Source organism: Taudactylus pleione, unplaced genomic scaffold (genome assembly GCF_031769625.1).
Source record: "Taudactylus pleione unplaced genomic scaffold, aTauple2 ptg001117l, whole genome shotgun sequence".
Classification (NCBI taxonomy): Eukaryota; Metazoa; Chordata; class Amphibia; order Anura; family Myobatrachidae; genus Taudactylus; species Taudactylus pleione.
Window position 1 is genome coordinate 165,074 of NW_028285518.1, and position 19,896 is coordinate 184,969.

A 19,896-nucleotide genomic window follows, 5' to 3' on the forward strand; every position below is an offset into this window, starting at 1 on the left:
CTCCCCGGAGCATCCTGAGGATGCTCCGGGCATTGCTGTAATCACCGGCGATTGTGGCCCCGCTCCGTGTGATGGCACACGGTGGGGGCATGGCCTGCACCAGGTCCACGAATAATGTTCTCTAAATCAAATTGCCCCTCCACGGAAAAAAGGTTCCCCACCCCTGCCTTATGGGGCTGCGAGGAAGAATATGTGATGTTTCTGGCAAAACGGTGGGAACGTCAACAGCTTGCAGACGTCCCTTGGAATTGAATTGCCCCCTAATACTAAATATCACCCTAAAGTTACATGGTCTGCCCTCTCCTTGCAGACTTGGAAATTAATTTATTGCCATTATACTGCAGAGTTATCCTCATCTCGTGGTTACACCCAATTACCTTCTTTTCAGCCACTTTATCAGTTTCCTGTCGTTGGTTTGATGCGCTATAACTGGTAACGGGCGACTCGTTCCTCTCCATAGCACACAGCATGTAAAGTGCAGTGTCCTAGTGTGTAATCCCGATTACAGGAGCCCCTTTCATTTCATGCTGCTTGTTAATACCGTTGTGTTTTGTATGTGAACAAACCTCTGAATCTCAATGAGCCGTTCAGACAGGTTTAGCTACCGGCACATATGAAACACAGCTGAAAGTCTTTGTCCTGATAGCAAATGCCAGTGAAAGGTATTTATACAACTGACACGTCTGCAGTGCGAGCAGAGAGAGAAGGATTAATATTAATTGATACTAAATAATAAGGGGGCGTCCTTATCTCACCATTCTAACCAAGCACTCAGTGGTAAATGTATTGATGCTTTCAGAGTTTGGCTGCGGTCTGATCTATACTGTCTCCATGGTGGAGTGATTAGTCTGCTCCATGACGTGGTGATGTCACTAGTTCCTGGCAAGTGGTTCGTCCTCTCCATGCATCGTAATGGCACTAGTTCCTGGGGAATGGATAAATCCGCTCCATGCCTCACAATGTCACTAATTCCTGGGGAATGGATAGTCTGCTCCATCTCTCGGTGATGTCACTAGTTCCTGGGGAGTGGTTAGTCTGCTCCATGCCTCAGTGATGTCACTAGTTCCTGGGGAGTCAGCTCTAGCCACAGTGATGTCACTAGTTCCTGGGGAGTGGTTAGTCTGCTCCATTCCTCAGTGATGTCACTTCGTTCCTGGGGAGTGGTTAGTCTGCTCCATGCCTCAGTGATGTCACTAGTTCCTGGGGAGTGGTTAGTCTGCTCCATGCCTCAGTGATGTCACTAGTTCCTGGGGAGTGGTTAGTCTGCTCCATGCCTCGGTGATGTCACTAGTTCCTAGGGAGTGGTTAGTCTGCTCCATGCCTCGGTGATGTCACTAGTTCCTGGGGAGTGGTTAGTCTGCTCCATGCCTTGGTGATGTCACTAGTTCCTGGGGAGTGGTTAGTCTACTCCATGCCTCTATGATGTCACTAGTTCTGGGGAGTGGTTAGTCTGCTCCATGCCTCTATGATGTCACTAGTTCCTGGGGAATGGATAGTCCACTTTATCCCTCAGTGAGGTCACTAGTTTCTGGGGAGTAGTTAGTTGTCTCAATGCCTCAGTGATGTCGCTAGTTCCTGGTGAGTCAGCTCTAGCCTCAGTGATGTCACCCAGGCCTCAGTGATGTCACTAGTTCCTGGGGAGTGGTTAGTCTGCTCTATGCCTCAGTGATGTCACTAGTTCCTGGGGATGGTTTGTCTGCTTCATACCTCGGTGATGTCACTAGTTCCTGGGGAATATTTATTCATCTCCGGCCTCATTGATGTCAACTTCATAGCGAACTCTGAACTCATGTATATGAATACACCCATGTCTATGTTAGGTTGTTAGCATTATTTGGGGTTTAAAAACCATTTTTCCCCCATTATAGGGAATGCACAGAGAGGCCATGACCCTAATGTGAAGTGGAATGGAGTCAAGCCCCCCACCGACAGGAGGATAGAAAATGGGGTAAGTACTTTAAATGGGTTGATTACAACTATACTATACTATACGTGCATTTTATATTTTTTACTATTGGTTATTTGCTAACAAAATACAAATGTGCATTAGCTCAATACACCCAATACAACTTGTGTTTTATAGAAGGAAGATGATTTAGTTTGATTGGAATTTGTTTTTTTTCTCTGTAAGGAGCAGTAAAGGACGTCTTTAGTTGTGTTCTACGTCTGATCTATAAAACGGTAAAAGCAAACCCGCCATCTTGGCGATGCCCATACCTAACACCTGAATTATGTACAAACCCAGCGAGCTATACAGGCATTTACACACACGCGTGATCATATTGTGTGAAGCCTGGTTTATAACTGTATATATCTGCGTGATTAGTGCAGATGCTGGTCAAACGCCGAGCGACCAGTCCGGGCAATGTGGTCGTTTTTCAGTAGATCGCACCAAATTTTTATTTCTTCGTTCATCCATTGAGGGGGCACTGGAGCTCTATCGAGCGCAGTACAGACACCCAGAACAGATGGCATTTATTAGCCAGTGGGGGTCAGTGGTCATTGGCCAACCAAACTGCATGGGGACCTCCTTTTGTTTTTGGGCTCACAATAGGAAATGCAAACAACTAAATCTGTGCGGGTTGACCAACCACATTGGTCACAGATGCTATTGCCAGCATGAGCGAGGCTGCCGAGGAGAGGGGCAAGGAAACTAATCTTCTCTGTGTGACGCAGGTTAATAGCCCCCGTATGGACATGACGCTGGCGGAACTTCAGGAGATGGCGGCGCGGCAGCAACAGCAGATTGAGAACCAACAACTAATGCTGGCTACAAAGGTGCGTTCCCTGGGGGTCTTTCTGCCTAGAAGAGGAATATCCCGACCACAGTGCCTCCTCATTTTGCCGGTTTCAGATTACAATGGCACAAGCAGCATGGCAGCTGTCACTCACCAGTATATATTGTGCAGATAAATATGACCTGTGTCGTGTGTGTGTGTATATAAGCTGTATTTTAAACACTCATAAAGTGAAAACCCTCTTTATAACGGTCCTTATACTTAGCGGTAATAATGAGAATTGCGGTGAGAGTGCAAATGTCCGGTCAGCCTGTGCCGCCGCCATACAAATAACATGGCTTCCGTGGTTACTGTAGGAGCAGCGGCTGAAGTACCTCAAGCAGCAGGACCAGCGCCAGCAGCAACAGGCCAGTGAGCAGGACAAGCTGAAGCGGCTGCGGGAGATCGCGGAGAACCAGGAGGCCAAGCTGAAGAAAGTGCGGGCACTGAAGGGTCACGTGGAGCAGAAAAGGCTCAGCAATGGGCGATTAGGTGAGACTATGCGGTTTGTTTGGTCGGATAAAAATGCGCAAATGCCTGGACTGTTATACTAAGTTACATATGATTATACACCAAGCTACAAGAAAAAATAAATTCATATATGACCAGTTTATGTTACCTATTGGCATGTATTTGTCATTTGCTTTTACATCACTTTGTTTGTTTTCTCTCCTTATGTAACGTTTATGTGGCCTCTTACAGCTTTAATGGCCTTTTTGTTTTTTGTTATACTGCCTCCCTCCCTCCCTCCCTCATTATGTGGTCTTTGTGTCTCTCTCCCTCCCCGTCTGTCAGTGGAGGAAATCGAGCAGATGAATAACTTGTTCCAGCAGAAGCAGAAAGAGCTGATGGTGGCCGTCTCCAAAGTCGAGGAGCTGAACCGCCAGCTGGAGATGCTGAAGAACGGACGCATCGAGGGTTATCACGACAACCAGTCCGCTGTAGCTGAACTTGACCGCTTGTACAAAGAGCTTCAGGTGAGCTGCGGGAAGCCGCCCTTTTGCGGGCCGGGGCAATATCCACGAGATAGCAGATTATTAATTTAACAGGACGAAGACAGAACGCGATACAGTTCGGGCAGATTTGATCTTCGTAACATTTTTCTTCCTTTTCTACATTATTGAAACTTTGTATTTCTAGATGATCAATTTGGAATTTTTTTTTTTTTTTTTTTAGCGCGATAGAAATGTTTCCCGTGTATTTGTCCTTATTATTTAGCAGACGTCCATTTATAGTTCCCAGAATATTCCCTATATAGATGTACTGGATTCGTGCTCCTCGTCTTGTGTAGATTAGCATTCAGGGCTTGTCTAGCTGCTCTCCTAGAGTCCTCTGTCTAAGCTTTTTCTCCTTGTGTGACTGCATTCAGCTGAGGAACAAGCTGAACCAGGAGCAGAATGCCAAACTGCAGCAGCGGAGGGAGAGCCTAAATAAGCGCAACTCCGAAGTGGCTTCCATGGACAAGCGTGTCAGCGAGCTGCGAGACCGGCTCTGGAAGAAGAAGGTGGCTCTTCAGCAAAAGGAGAACGTACCAGTAAGTGACGCACTGAATACGCCGCCAGCAGAACTCCTTGCTGTATTAACCCAGGCGCAGCTGCTTTACTCAGTAATATCCAGCAGAATCGCGTCTCGGCCTCAAGTGATTGCAGGTAGGACAGACTAACGCAGAGGGCCGACTTCGCCTCTGGCAAACGGGGCGATGATCCTGTATAGGACTGATGCTGGCTCAGCATTAGTGTATTTCTCACAGGTCACATGTCCGCTCCTTGGCGCCAATCAAAACCATTCCTGTGCGTTCTCTATAGAGGTAAATGAGCGATCTTCGCTTAGTAAATGGTAATGCAGGGAATTTCTAGGATTTAGATAAATAAAAATAAAATCCATCTTTTCACCTGTCCTTACATTTCGATGCCCCCTAGAAACATGCACAAGAAAGTACAGAGATAAATAGTGAACATAACTAATAAAACGTCTTCTGAATGTTCAGATAACCCGATAGAAGACTTAAACATCAAGTACGTGACCACAGAAGCCTCCTGACTGCTGTACTGAGCACGATCGTGATGGCGAAGCTGAAAATGTGCTGCTTTATGTTTAGGGGCTTATTTACTAAACGTCGGCTTCTAACACCCGGCGCTTCCCTATCGCGTTTATGCCTGAGATTTAATAGGGCAATGATCTTACTAGCAAAGCACGGGTAGTGTAACGCAGCTGGTAAAGGCATTGCCCTTTTACATTTCTGGCATAAACCGGTTCGGAAGTGCCGGGCTGTAGAACCCGACGCTCAAAAGCGCCTGATTACGGGTATATTCCAATCTATCAGCTAGGTTTCTTTATAGTAAACATGCTGATAAATAAGGTATATAGAGCGCGTGCCGCCATGATTGTCCTTAGGACATGTCCGCCAGCTGTGTGGCCATAGATCGTCGTCTGCCACACTGGGGCTAACGTACAGCACCGCATCACGCGTTCAGGCTCTGCCGCTAAATGCGAAATGTAGCCGCTGCTGGGATGTGGTGACGGAACAGGTTGGGAATAATCAAACTAAAACTTCGCCTTTATATTGAAGCAATTTTTGTAGTTTGGGACTTGGCTCCGTATTATAACGATGGTGTTTGTGGAAGGTCACAGAGCGCTTTGTCCATCTTTCGGCCTTTACTGGTCAGTGCTGTATCTTCTGCTTTACCACTGTATGACCTACCCCCCCCCCACCTCCCCTCTATCTGTAGTATTGCTCTGTGCGTGTGGGTGTCTTGTGTTGAAAAGCTTGCAACCTCTCTTTAATTTAGATTTCATCTGATGCGAATCTACCTCAGCAGGTAGCGAGTACCCCCAGCAGGGTGGCAGCTGTCGGCCCCTATATCCAGTCTGCCACGATGCCTCGTCTTCCGTCCAGGCCCGAGCTGCTTGTTAAACTCCCCTACACCGAGGGCACCGCCACCACACAAGTGCCTGACGTACCTCTGAAGTCCCAAACCTTACCCAACATGAAGACCGCATCCCAGGGTAAGGCACTGCCTGGTAATGATCTCACCCGCCAGCAAAGGGCAGCTGTAGTAAGGGATGAGTTAAAGGGACTTCTTTCTGCCTATAGACTTATCATAGCAGCCGAAGGTGGTCACATAAATGTATCGGCAAAGTTTCACTCCTGCGGTAACGTTTTCTGCTGACTGTAAAAGAGATCGTCTGTAACAAATGGGGAACCGCCACAGCGCAGAGACTGATTGTAGTGCGAATTGTTTTTATAGATCATTTGGTCATTTTATGATGCAATAAACAAAGTTATTTAGTTATTAAGCATCTTGAGTGTAACTTTTTATTTTAAAGCACATTATAGACTTCTGCATTATTGTCCAATAAAAATGAAATGTTAGGAAACACCATTTTTTATTATATATTTTTTGTTCAGATTAGAGAGGATTATCCTACAGAGCGTCCTGGCCAGTGCCTTTGTGGCTGTACATAACACGATACACCCATGTGCTGACCTCCTGTATATGTACATTGTTGTTTAAAGACCATGAAACTATAATGTTTATAAACCCAGCACAGGGTTAAACGCCATATTGACTGGGCCACCACCTAGGATTATACAAGAGACAGATGCCGGTTACTCTCAGCCTGTTTTCTGATAGATATGTTTGATCATTTAGTGCATTTTGCCTGGATATAAGTTGTTGGATGTATATTTTGCAGTAGTTCTCCTCTCGGGTTCTTGTGTACATTGTTGTATAATCAGCCCTATTGATGGCATTGCCCCGTTGTAGTGAACTCCTTTGCTGTTTCCATGCACATGCTGTGTCCTCATAATTTATGCCCCATCCAGATGGGCAGAGAATAAAGGGTTTGTTGTGACTCCTGCGACTGCGCTAGAAACACCACTGAACAGTGCGCATTGTGTTTAATGTTTGTTTATGCTGGTTGTGTTTCCCAGGCACGGGGTCCCACACACACAAACATCAGCCGCTTGGCACCGATTGGAGCACTACTAATGGCGACAGTCAAGGGCCAGCGAAAAGCTCTCTCAGTGCCACCGGGCAGGGTGAGTGGAAATAACCATGATTAGTACTATAGTGATAATAGTGACCTGGATTTATCAGTAATGTAGATTATATACCCTGAGGCACTGATGTCCTGTGTGGTCGCAGCAGAGGGTTCTTTTGGCAGCAATAAATCGCTTTTCATTTAATATCAATTAGCTGGGGAGCAATAGGCACATCCTCAGAGCTAGCTGAGAATTCTCCAGAGCGTAACAGTCGAAGCCTATAGGGTCCTATATAGGGGCAGAAATATATCTGTTTGTATCTAATAATATAATATATGTGTGTGTGAACACAGGCAGCCCATGTGATTTTGCCCATGAGTATGGTAGATAACGGGAAGATGAATGTGTATAAGTTCTCCGTTTTCTCAGTATGTTGCTCATTTATACTAATCTGGTGGAGTAACATTGCTCTTGAATGGAAATGCACTTTATTATTTTTTTGGATGTTATTTTTGATGCTAGATAAATGAGCTTTTTGCTTGATATTGGATGTGCTGGCTCTCACTTTACTCTTGAATATCAAAATATGAGCAGGGCTCTCCTTAAGTGTTTGTGTGTGTGTGCAACTGGTCGTGTGTGCGTGTGCAACTGGTCGTGTGTGCGTGTGCAACTGGTCGTGTGTGCGTGTGCAACTGGTCGTGTGTGCGTGTGCAACTGGTCGTGTGTGCGTGTGCAACTGGTCGTGTGTGTGTGTGTGTGTGTGCAACTGGTCGTGTTTGTGTGTGTGTGCGTGCAACTGGTCGTGTGTGTGCGTGCAACTGGTCGTGTGTGTGCGTGCAACTGGTCTCGTGTGTGCGTGCAACTGGTCGTGTGTGTGTGCGTGCAACTGGTCGTGTGTGTGTGTGTGTGCAACTGGTCGTGTGTGTGTGCAACTGGTCGTGTGTGTGTGCGCAACTGGTCGTGTGTGTGTGTGCGCAACTGGTCGTGTGTGTGTGTGCGCAACTGGTCGTGTGTGTGTGTGCGCAACTGGTCGTGTGTGTGTGTGCGCAACTGGTCGTGTGTGTGTGTGCGCAACTGGTCGTGTGTGTGTGCGCAACTGGTCGTGTGTGTGTGCGCAACTGGTCGTGTGTGTGTGCGCAACTGGTCGTGTGTGTGTGCGCAACTGGTCGTGTGTGTGTGCGCAACTGGTCGTGTGTGTGTGCGCAACTGGTCGTGTGTGTGTGCGCAACTGGTCGTGTGTGTGTGCGCAACTGGTCGTGTGTGTGTGCGCAACTGGTCGTGTGTGTGTGCGCAACTGGTCGTGTGTGTGTGCGCAACTGGTCGTGTGTGTGTGCAACTGGTCGTGTGTGTGCGTGCAACTGGTCGTGTGTGTGCGTGCAACTGGTCGTGTGTGTGCGTGCAACTGGTCGTGTGTGTGCGTGCAACTGGTCGTGTGTGCGTGCAACTGGTCGTGTGTGTGTGCGTGCAACTGGTCGTGTGTGCGTGCAACTGGTCGTGTGTGTGTGCGTGCAACTGGTCGTGTGTGTGTGTGTGTGTGCAACTGGTCGTGTGTGTGTGCAACTGGTCGTGTGTGTGTGTGCGCGCAACTGGTCGTGTGTGTGTGTGCGCAACTGGTCGTGTGTGTGTGTGCGCAACTGGTCGTGTGTGTGTGTGCGCAACTGGTCGTGTGTGTGCGTGCAACTGGTCGTGTGTGCGTGCAACTGGTCGTGTGTGTGTGCGTGCAACTGGTCGTGTGTGTGTGTGTGTGTGCAACTGGTCGTGTGTGTGTGCAACTGGTCGTGTGTGTGTGCAACTGGTCGTGTGTGTGTGCGTGCAACTGGTCGTGTGTGTGTGTGTGTGCAACTGGTCGTGTGTGTGTGCAACTGGTCGTGTGTGTGTGCAACTGGTCGTGTGTGTGTGCGCGCAACTGGTCGTGTGTGTGTGCGCGCAACTGGTCGTGTGTGTGTGCGCGCAACTGGTCGTGTGTGTGTGCGCGCAACTGGTCGTGTGTGTGTGCGCGCAACTGGTCGTGTGTGTGTGCAACTGGTCGTGTGTGTGTGCAACTGGTCGTGTGTGTGTGCAACTGGTCGTGTGTGTGTGCGCAACTGGTCGTGTGTGTGTGTGCGCAACTGGTCGTGTGTGTGTGTGCGCAACTGGTCGTGTGTGTGTGCGCAACTGGTCGTGTGTGTGTGCGCAACTGGTCGTGTGTGTGTGCGCGCAACTGGTCGTGTGTGTGTGCGCAACTGGTCGTGTGTGTGTGTGCAACTGGTCGTGTGTGTGTGTGTGTGCAACTGGTCGTGTGTGTGTGTGTGTGCAACTGGTCGTGTGTGTGTGTGTGTGCAACTGGTCGTGTGTGTGTGTGTGTGCAACTGGTCGTGTGTGTGTGTGTGTGCAACTGGTCGTGTGTGTGTGTGTGTGCAACTGGTCGTGTGTGTGTGTGTGTGCAACTGGTCGTGTGTGTGTGTGTGTGCAACTGGTCGTGTGTGTGTGCGCGCGCAACTGGTCGTGTGTGTGTGCGTGTGCAACTGGTCGTGTGTGTGTGTGCGCAACTGGTCGTGTGTGTGTGTGTGCAACTGGTCGTGTGTTTGTGCGTGCAACTGCTCGTGTGTGTGTGTCTGTATGGCTCCCGGGCATCACTCTGTAAGAGCTCCTACCGTAGGGCCATATGAAATTCTTTCAGGTTTTGGAGTAATTGTTCCCTTTCATTACAGCTGGAAACGCTGATCCCTCTGTGCGGGACAAGGATAAGAAAACCCGGCCCAGCTCCATGTTGGACTCCGTCCAGCCGCCTCCTGGGCCGCCCAATTTTGGAACATTAAGAAAAAATCAGAGCAGTGAAGATCTCCTGAGAGAAGTCCAGGTATGTCGTACATCCCCCCTCCCCCATATACTGGAGAAATGGAATTGTACAGACGTGGGGACACATACAGCTAGCCTCAGTACGCCATGTGCGGCGAGGGAGCCGCCAGGGCCTGTGCGACTCTGCTAGTGCCAGGCGTCCTCTTCACATCTTTTTACCCAAAAATGCACCTTATGGTTCACTTGTATATCTGTGTGTGACTCCGTCTGTAGCACAACGGAACATTGACGTGGAAAAAAGCAGCAGACACTGCTTCATAGGATTCCGTATACAGATTCACACTCCGTCGCACACAGATATCAAATTAAGCAGCATGATCTCCTGGCGTGCCCTTGGCGCATCACATTGCGACCTAAGCATTTTCAGGTAAAAAGATACAAAAAAGATGCCCGACGCATGGGACTTGGCTCGCCAAGAGGGGCTGTTTGGCGAGCCTGCAGCAATAATGTATGATGAGACCTCTGCATAACAAGTGATGAGAGATGTTATTTCACGTGCTGTCTAGATGGATCATTCCACTAATGTTATAGATTATAAAGCTTTAAACAAAACTGCGCTCTTGTCTATGGGTAACGCTTTTCCTTGTGACTGGACGCCATCAGTCACGTAGTGCGGAGGCAGCCATTAGGTCACCTGAACCAATAATGATCATCCCTAGCTACATTCTAACTATCGGTTGGTCAGACTGGCTGCCTCCGCTGTGGGCGGGGCCTGATTAACAATGTGGCGGATAGGGCTACAGCCCCAGGCCTGACGCCACGATTGCCAGCCACCCACATGTCGGCCATAAACCATAAGTATTAATATTGTATTCCTATGTTCCTCACAAAATGAGGCCATTTTTCCCGCTTTTGCATATTTAGGGAGACGTTGGGGCTGATAGTGTAGGGGGGTGTACACGCCCACATGGCACTGGCCATGCCCACAGAGCACTGGCCACACCCACATAGCACTGGCCACACCTCTTCCTTATACAATAGATTTTTGATCATTTTCAGCCCAAAGTGCCCACTTAATCTGTCCCTGGCTTTGTGTAGGTGAAGGGTGCTACACAGTCACTGGCAACACGCGTCACGGGCACTGCCTGTTATATCTATAGTCTACAGCGCAAATAACTGAAAGGCTGTTTACCACCTTTTTTCCCTCTTCTTTTTCCTCCCCAGGTATCTAATAAAAACGTGGTAAAGGTCCCGCCACCGGTCCCTTCAAAACCTAAACAGATGCACCTGCCTTATTACGGACAAGCCCCCCAGGCTGCTCCTGCCGAAGCCAAGGCCCAGCTGGTCCCGCCTAAGGCGCTTGCAAACAAACAGAAGGGGGCGTCTCAGCAGAGGGTCCCTGCGCCCCCTAGCCAGGAACCTCCCACGCCTGCCAAAATGGATAACCCACCCGCCGTAGCTGTTCGTCCATTCACGCCTCAACCAGCAAAGGAACCACCGCCCCCGCCGTTCCGCAAACCTCAGATGGTGGCCGCTAGTTCCATCTATTCTATGTACACCCAACATCAGACGCCTGGGAAAATCTACCATGTGCACAACGCCCTCAGCAGAGCCCAGACCCGACAGCATTATCCCAGTGGTGAGATCACTGTCGTACATCTATAATTCTCTCTGACGTAAGGTCTTCTGCTTCATTGTCTCCGATCTCTATTCTTAGGTTGCGTTATACGCAGGAAACAGAGGCTCTATCTATAGGAAATTATATGTTTGCTAGAGTCTAATTGTGCATTATTTCCTTTATTTTCAGTATACGGTAAACCAGTCATTGGCGGCGCGGGAGGTCAGAACCAGCACAACGGTAATCTGCTGACAGACGGCACCTTAGTAGATGGACACGGTAAATCGGGCAGCCCTGAGCCAGAGACCGAGGTGCATGCGCCTGCGGGCGACAACCCAGAGACTGAAAGAATCCCCCGTCCACTTAGTCCAACCAAGCTCCTGCCGTTCTTGTCCAATCCTTACCGAAATCAGAGCGATGCCGACTTGGAGGCTCTCCGAAAGAAACTTTACAACGCCCCCAGGCCACTAAAGAAACGCAGCTCCATCACAGAACCCGAAGGACCCAATGGGCCGAACATTCAGAAGCTCCTGTACCAAAGGACTACTCTGGCTGCGATGGAGACCATCTCTGCCCCTAAACAGACCTCTGTGACCTCTATCTCTGAGAGCTCGGCGGAGAGCCAAGGTGCACAGGTCTCTGTGGACCTGGAGACTGAAGCTCCCTCAGAAACCGCTTCGACTCTACATGTCTTGGACATTGTCCCGCCGGAAGAGGAGGAGGAGGATGTAGCTATGTTTCCTGAGGAAATAGAGGTCCTTTCACCACAGCTAGGCCCTGATAGTATACCCGAGGGCATTCCCTTTGAAGTTCTTGCGCCTACAATTGAGAAGCCGGAGCAGAGTCCAGAATCGGAACAGCCGTCTCTACCCTATGTTGAGGAGTACCCACCTTATCCTCCACCGCCGTATCCCACTGCTGGAGACCCGGAAAGCCTGGCAGAAGACTCCAATAGCATGCGACCTCCAGAGATCACCGGACAGTTCTCTCTCCCCCCTGTAAGTACCGTGCGCCTCAGTCCACAACACACACTTCAGGTTTAGCCTCATGCCTCCATCAGTGGTCTGCTAGTGAGGTAACATGAAAACGTGGCCATGCAAAGTTCATATCGGGGGCCCGACACTTCTAATGATGGGGTCCTAGGCATGATTAATAATAAATTTATATAGTGCTTTTCTCCAATAGGACTCAAGGTGCTTTGCAGATAGTATGAACATAATACAGAGGTTTAGATTTGCATAAAATACAGACACCACGAACATAATACAAAGGTGCGGCGGCCATTTTGGGTCAACAGTTATGCCACATACACACTAGACTATAAGTTGAATGATATCCTCATCATTCATCGCTTTCAATGTCGTCCAGTTTGTATGCAAGACATCGTTGACTATGTGCACTCCCGCAGGTCGTTACTATGTCTTTCATCGCCTGTACTTGCAGGGCAACCTGACGATCTCGATGAGGGAGGGTGCCATCACTGAATGATATTGTTAATGACATTGAGCCCGACCGTGCAGGGGAAACCCTTAATGATATCGCTCATGGAGCACATATCGTTAAGTGTGTATGAGCCTATACAAGGATTATTAATTCTACCCACAAAGGAACCAAGTGAGGCAGCCATTTTAGGCGTACTACATTCATAGGATTACACTGGGCAGTATAGGCAATGCCTGGAATTGATGACACATAATGGGGGAGATAAAAATATTAGTGGAGATCTTGGCAAAATTATCAGAACCATGCATTGTTCATTCAAGAGAGTCCCAGGCGTGGCAGCCATATTGGGCGCACTACATCGGTTACAGTGTGCGATAAGCAATAATGGAAATAAGACATACAAAGATGAAATGAACAATGACTAAGAGGATACCCCCTGCATAAATAGCTCAACGGGTTATTCATCCTGCCTGTGAAAGTGCCAGTTGAGGCAGCCATCTTGGGCGCACTACATAGGTTACAGTGGGCAGGATGAGCAATTCATAGATGTGCAAAATGCAGTGGGGAATTACAGAGAAAATAAATAGAACAGTAGGTAGAAATGGGCAGAGATACTGAGTAAAAGGGATAAGGAAGTAGGGTGACGGGAGAGATGGTAGAGGAGGGAGTCCACAATGCAGCGGACAGGGGAGGGATGGTAGAGTAGGGAGTACATGATGCAGCAGTCAGGGGACAGGGGAGGGATGGTAGAGTAGGGAGTACATGATGCGGCAGCCGGGACAGGGGAGGGATGGTTAGAGTAGGGAGTACATGATGCAGCAGTCAGAAGAGGGATGGTAGAGGAGGGAGTCCACAATGCAGCAGACAGGGGAGGGATGGTAGAGTAGGGAGTACATGATGCAGCAGTCAGGGGACAGGGGAGGGATGGTAGAGTAGGGAGTACATGATGCGGCAGCCGGGACAGGGGAGGGATGGTAGAGTAGGGAGTACATGATGCAGCAGTCAGAAGAGGGATGGTAGAGGAGGGAGTCCACAATGCAGCAGACAGGGGAGGGATGGTAGAGGAGGGAGTCCATGATGCGGCAGTCAGAAGAGGGATGGTAGAGGAGGGAGTCCACGATGCGGCAGTCGGGAGGAGTGGTAGAGGAGGGAGTCCATGATGAGGCAGTCAGGGGAGGGATGGTAGAGGAGGGAGTCCATGATGCGGCAGACAGGGGAGGGATGGTAGAGTAGGGTGTCCATGATGAGGCAGTCAGGGGACAGGGGAGGGATGGTAGAGGAGGGAGTCCATGATGCGGCAGACAGGGGAGGGATGGTAGAGTAGGGTGTCCATGATGAGGCAGTCAGGGGACAGGGGAGGGATGGTAGAGGAGGGAGTCCATGATGCGGCAGACAGGGGAGGGATGGTAGAGTAGGGTGTCCATGATGAGGCAGTCAGGGGACAGGGGAGGGATGGTAGAGCAGGGAGTCCATGATGCGGCAGTCAGAAGAGGGATGGTAGAGGAGGGAGTCCACGATGCGGCAGTCGGGAGGAGTGGTAGAGGAGGGAGTCCATGATGAGGCAGTCAGGGGAGGGATGGTAGAGGAGGGAGTCCATGATGCGGCAGACAGGGGAGGGATGGTAGAGTAGGGAGTCCATGATGAGGCAGTCAGGGGACAGGGGAGGGATGGTAGAGGAGGGAGTCCATGATGAGGCAGTCAGGGGAGGGATGGTAGAGTAGGGAGTCCATGATGCGGCAGACAGGGGAGGGATGGTAGAGGAGGGAGTCCATGATGCTGCAGTCAGGGGACAGGGGAGGGATGGTAGAGGAGGGAGTCCATGATGCAGTAGTCTGGGGACAGGGGAGGGATGGTAGAGGAGGGAGTCCATGATGCAGTAGTCTGGGGACAGGGGAGGGATGGTAGAGGAGGGAGTCCATGATGCGGCAGTCAGGGGAGGGATGGTAGAGTAGAAAGTCCATGATGAGGCAGTCAGGGGAAGGATGGTAGAGGAGGGAGTCCATGATGAGGCAGTCAGGGGACAGGGGAGGGATGGTAGAGGAGGGAGTCCATGATGAGGCAGTCAGGGGAGGGATGGTAGAGGAGGGAGTCCAAGATGCTGCAGACAGGGGAGGGATGGTAGAGTAGGGAGTCCATGATGCGGCAGTCAGGGGACAGGGGAGGGATGGTAGAGGAGGGAGTCCATGATGAGGCAGTCAGGGGACAGGGGAGGGATGGTAGAGGAGGGAGTCCATGATGAGGCAGTCAGGGGACAGGGGAGGGATGGTAGAGGAGGGAGTCCATGATGAGGCAGTCAGGGACAGGGGAGGGATGGTAGAGGAGGGAGTCCATGATGCGGCAGTCAGGGGACAGGGGAGGGATGGTAGAGGAGGGAGTCCATGATGAGGCAGTCAGGGGACAGGGGAGGGATGGTAGAGGAGGGAGTACATGATGAGGCAGTCAGGGGACAGGGGAGGGATGGTAGAGGAGGGAGTCCATGATGCAGCAGTCAGGGGACGGGAGGGGTGGTAGAGGAGGAGGTCCTTGATGCGGCAGTAAGGGGACGGGAGGGATGGTAGAGGAGGAAGTCCATGATGCGGCAGTAAGGGGACGGGAGGGATGGTAGAGGAGGAGGTCCATGATGCGGCAGTAAGGGGACGGGAGGGGTGGTAGAGGAGGAGGTCCATGATGAGGCAGTCGGGAGGGGTGGTAGAGGAGGAGGTCCATGATGCCGCAGTCAGGATGGTAGAGGAGGGAGTCCATGATGCAGCAGTCAGGAGAGACAGGGGTGGGATGGTAGAGGAGGGAGTCCGTGATGCAGCAGTCAGGAGAGACTGGAGGGATGGTAGAGGCAGTCGGGAGGGGTGGTAGAGGAGGAGGTCCATGATGCCGCAGTCAGGATGGTAGAGCAGGGAGTCCATGATGAAGCACTCAGGGGACAGGGGAGGGATGGTAGAGGAGGGAGTCCATGATGCAGCAGTCAGGAGAGACAGGGGAGGGATGGTAGAGTTGGGAGTCCATGATGCGGCAGACAGGGGAGGGATGGTAGAGTAGGGTGTCCATGATGAGGCAGTCAGGGGACGGGAGGGATGGTAGAGCAAGGAGTCCATGATGCGGCAGTCAGAAGAGGGATGGTAGAGGAGGGAGTCCACGATGCGGCAGTCGGGAGGAGTGGTAGAGGAGGGAGTCAGGGGAGGGATGGTAGAGGAGGGAGTCCATGATGCGGCAGACAGGGGAGGGATGGTAGAGTAGGGTCTCCATGATGAGGCAGTCAGGGGACAGGGGAGGGATGGTAGAGTAGGGAGTCCATGATGAGGCAGTCAGGGGACAGGGGAGGGATGGTAGAGGAGGGAGTCCATGATGAGGCAGTCAGGGGAGGGATGGTAGAGTAGGGAGTCCATGATGCGGCAGACAGGGGAGGGATGGTAGAGGAGGGAGTCCATGATGCTGCAGTCAGGGGACAGGGGAGGGGTGGTAGAGGAGGAGGTCCATGATGCCGCAGTCAGGATGGTAGAGGAGGGAGTCCATGATGCAGCAGTCAGGAGAGACAGGGGTGGGATGGTAGAGGAGGGAGTCCATGATGCAGCAGTCAGGAGAGACTGGAGGGATGGTAGAGGCAGTCGGGAGGGGTGGTAGAGGAGGAGGTCCATGATGCCGCAGTCAGGATGGTAGAGCAGGGAGTCCATGATGAAGCACTCAGGGGACAGGGGAGGGATGGTAGAGGAGGGAGTCCATGATGCAGCAGTCAGGAGAGACAGGGGAGGGATGGTAGAGGAGGGAGTCCATGATGCAGCAGTCAGGAGAGACAGGGGAGGGATGGTAGAGGAGGGAGTCCATGAAGTGGCAGTCAGGAGAGACAGACACAGCAGTCAGTGTATTGCACATAGAAGTACAAGGTAAAATGGATTAATAACGGATACCGAAATGTGTGGATACAGAACGCAGTAATAATAATAGTTTATGTTAAGAACAATGTGTCACATCGCCTGGGGAGGCTGCATGGGGTGGAAATGAGTAGTAGCGTGTGTGGTTAGTACTTTAGACTCCTGTTATAACTCTGTGTCCTTGGAATGACCTTAGAATGCAGCTTTCACAAAGTCTGACCGAGGCCTGATCACTGATTGGCTACAGGTGGATGTAACGGTGACATGATCCAGCTTTGTTACATGAGCTGTAAGACGCGGCATCGTCCATGCGGAAACGCTCTCATGTGACGAGTAACACGTGACAGCAGCAGCGATTCTTCTATACCCTGCGCTCCGCTAACAAAGCGGCGGCCAATCTCTGCCGCGTGACCCGTAACCTGTGCCAATAAGGTTTCCCTGAGCGTATGGTTACGGGTGATCTCTCTCTTTCCAGGGGAAAAGGACAAACCTGCGGAAGAACGGCTCAGAGCGGATCGCTCATGGGATGAGAGTGCGCTTCAACCCGCTCGCCCTGCTCCTGGATTCCTCATTGGAGGGCGAGTTTGACCTCGTCCAGAGAATAATCTATGAAGTGAGTGGTGTTACCCTATTGTCCCAAAGCTTCAGGACTCCCTAATACATGTAACCCTTTGTTCTCTGTCCCGCTGACTAAACCAGATCAGTTCATAGGTGTCTCTCATATTAATATTTGTTTAAAAGACATTTCCAGTATTTGGGAGAAGTCCTTTTACTACCCCAATCCCAATAATGATGGTCCCTCCCGAGAACCCGTCTTCAGTCCCGGGGAAGAAATAAGATTGTCTTAAATTCATCAGCGCTCTCTGTCTGCTCCCCAACACTTATAACGCAGAGAGTAAATACTGGTGCGGAGACTTTCCGATCTCCTTAGTTTATCTCCTGTGCCGCTGATTTACCGGCTGTCCCCTGAATGCAGAATTAGGGAGAATCCACGGGATAGAGACCCCGTCCTACAGGAGCAGGCGGATGGTGTATGTACGGTTTCATGTCTACGCGAGAACGCTAAACGCTGATCTCTGAGAGTTCTAGATCATTGTTGGTGTAATTACAACCTATTTTGTTTTTAATGTATAGTTCTGTAGAATGCAAAGTAGAATCCTTAATTTAACCAATTACAGATAAGTGTAGCCAGTTACTTTGAATTGTCAGGGATGTCTGGGAATGGCACTATAGACCCAGCGTAGCTATGTACCGTACCACAGTTCATGCAGCAACATTCCTTACTATAAGACTGGCCTAGTATATTTTGTTGACATTCATCATGTAGACAAGGGATGGGGAACCTCCAGGCCCGAGGGCCGTATAAGGCCAGCGGAATCATTTTGTCTGGCCCTCTGAGCTTTTTTAGAACGACCCCCTGCAGCCAGAATCTATGCAGCAGTGCTGCCTGGAGTGTCCTTAGGACACTTCAGATAGTCACACACGCTGCCCTTACAGCTCCCCGTAGCATCCTCAGGATGCTCCAGGCATTGCTGTAATCACCGGCGATTGTGGCCCCGCCCTCTGTAAGGGGGCGTGGTCTGCACTAGTCCCGCGAATAATGTTATATATATCAAAATGGCCCTCAGCAGAAAAAAGGTTCCCCACCCCTGATGTAGACACTGATGAAATGTCGACGTGATTAGGAGGTCGACAAAACATCCTTGGTGGACCAGCATCGACTTACCTGGTCTGGCGGCGCCAACGATGTTTAATATGCTGTAGCGTTCACCTCCCGTAGGCTAACCCTAGCTCTCTCTCAAGTGCTTAACCCTAACCCTCCCATCTTGTAGCCTTAGCCCTCCACGCCCGTAGCCTTAGCCCTCCACGCCCGTATCCTTAGCCCTCCACGCCCGTAGCCTAACCTTAACCCTCTCTTCCCGCAGCCTAGCCCTAACCCTCCACTAGCGGCCCATGCAGAATGTCATGTCGACATTTCATATGTTGACATGTGAACATGTCAACATTCTTCAGATACCAATGTTAACATTTAGACATTGTGATGTCGCCATTATGACTATATACTGAGTGTGACTCCTGAATGTCCTCCGCTGTTATGTTAATTTGCATCTATACCCGGAATTGATCACCCGTCTGTGCCCTGATATCAGGTGGAAGATCCCAGTCAGCCCAATGACGAAGGTATCACCGCCCTTCACAACGCCGTGTGCGCCGGTCACACCGAGATTGTCAAGTTCCTGGTACAGTTTGGAGTGAATGTGAACGCAGCAGACAGCGACGGCTGGTACGCGACTTTCCGCCATATTCTGTAAAACGTGTGCATTTAAGTCTGTTGTATAATGTTGCAAAAATCCAGAAAACCGTGCGCACTTGAGAAGCTGTACGTGCGACCTTTTATTAAAGAGTACTGATCGCCTGCGCACTTTGGAGGTGGACATTTTTTTTGCTGCACAATATTTGTGACAGCGATCACCATCAATTCACAAGGGACTCAGGCCTCAACGGTGTCACTAGTTCAGGGGTGGGCAATAAGCAGTCCTCTAGCTGCTGTGGGACTACACATCCCAGCATGCCACACCTGCACTAGTGCATTCATAGGCTGCATTTACATGAATATAATTAGTTCAGGCCCTGCAAATAACTGCAATCACTGGGAGTAACAACAGTAATCCTTACATCAGTTGTGTCTGTGTCATTAGCGTCCGCCAGGTCTGCGCCAGTCATAGTAACACGTGGTGCTGGGTACTTATTGCAGGACACAGTGTATATTCTGCTTAGGGTATTAGGGATGTCTTGGCTAATGTTCTTTGTCTTATTCCGGCAATGCCAGGACACCGCTCCACTGCGCCGCCTCCTGTAACAACGTGCAGGTATGCAAGTTCCTGGTGGAGTCCGGGGCCGCCGTGTTTGCCATGACGTACAGTGACCGACAGACGGCTGCCGACAAATGTGAGGAGATGGAGGAAGGGTACAGCCAGTGCTCCCAGTTTCTCTACGGTAAGTGCGGACGAGGCGCCGTTATGTTGCGGGTGAGTGTGGGAAGTATTTAGGTGCTGTCGGGGAATCGTCTCTCGCACCTCCTAACGATCTAGCACTATTTTAGCCTGTGGTTGGTAGAAAAGTGCTCTCTCCGGGGACGGATGAAGACTATCTAAGGCAGGGTTTCCCATACTCTCTCCTCAAGGGGTCCTAACAGTCCAGGTGTTAAGGATATCCATGCTTGTGTAGAGATGGTATAATCATGTTGACTGATATACGAATTCAGTCACCTGTGCTTAACCACGGATATCCTTACAACCTGGACTGTTGGGGTACCTTGAGGACCAAGTTTGGGAACCACTGATCTAAGGCAACAGCTTGGGCTGACCGGGCACTAGGAAACGCGCCCCAGCTTCTGTGTGTGATGGTCCCTCCTGTAGGGTTAGAGGGGAT

General features: G+C 50.5%; 1 protein-coding gene across 4 annotated transcripts in view; it reads left to right on the top strand.

The window, feature by feature from the left end:
* Positions 1–19,896, top strand: part of TP53BP2 (tumor protein p53 binding protein 2) — a 53,816-nt gene that overhangs the window by 22,406 nt on the left and 11,514 nt on the right. For 3 of the 4 annotated variants that reach the window (XM_088461855.1, XM_088461854.1, XM_088461857.1), the window contains 13 exons: positions 1,869–1,948; positions 2,677–2,778; positions 3,095–3,269; positions 3,573–3,754; positions 4,147–4,311; positions 5,567–5,783; positions 6,712–6,819; positions 9,453–9,601; positions 10,765–11,179; positions 11,348–12,156; positions 16,940–17,077; positions 18,615–18,748; positions 19,295–19,461. In XM_088461855.1, the coding sequence (XP_088317981.1) occupies positions 1,869–1,948; positions 2,677–2,778; positions 3,095–3,269; positions 3,573–3,754; positions 4,147–4,311; positions 5,567–5,783; positions 6,712–6,819; positions 9,453–9,601; positions 10,765–11,179; positions 11,348–12,156; positions 16,940–17,077; positions 18,615–18,748; positions 19,295–19,461 (2,841 nt within the window). The remainder of the gene's footprint in view (positions 1–1,868; positions 1,949–2,676; positions 2,779–3,094; positions 3,270–3,572; positions 3,755–4,146; positions 4,312–5,566; positions 5,784–6,711; positions 6,820–9,452; positions 9,602–10,764; positions 11,180–11,347; positions 12,157–16,939; positions 17,078–18,614; positions 18,749–19,294; positions 19,462–19,896) is intronic. The other variant, XM_088461856.1, reaches the window with a different exon arrangement.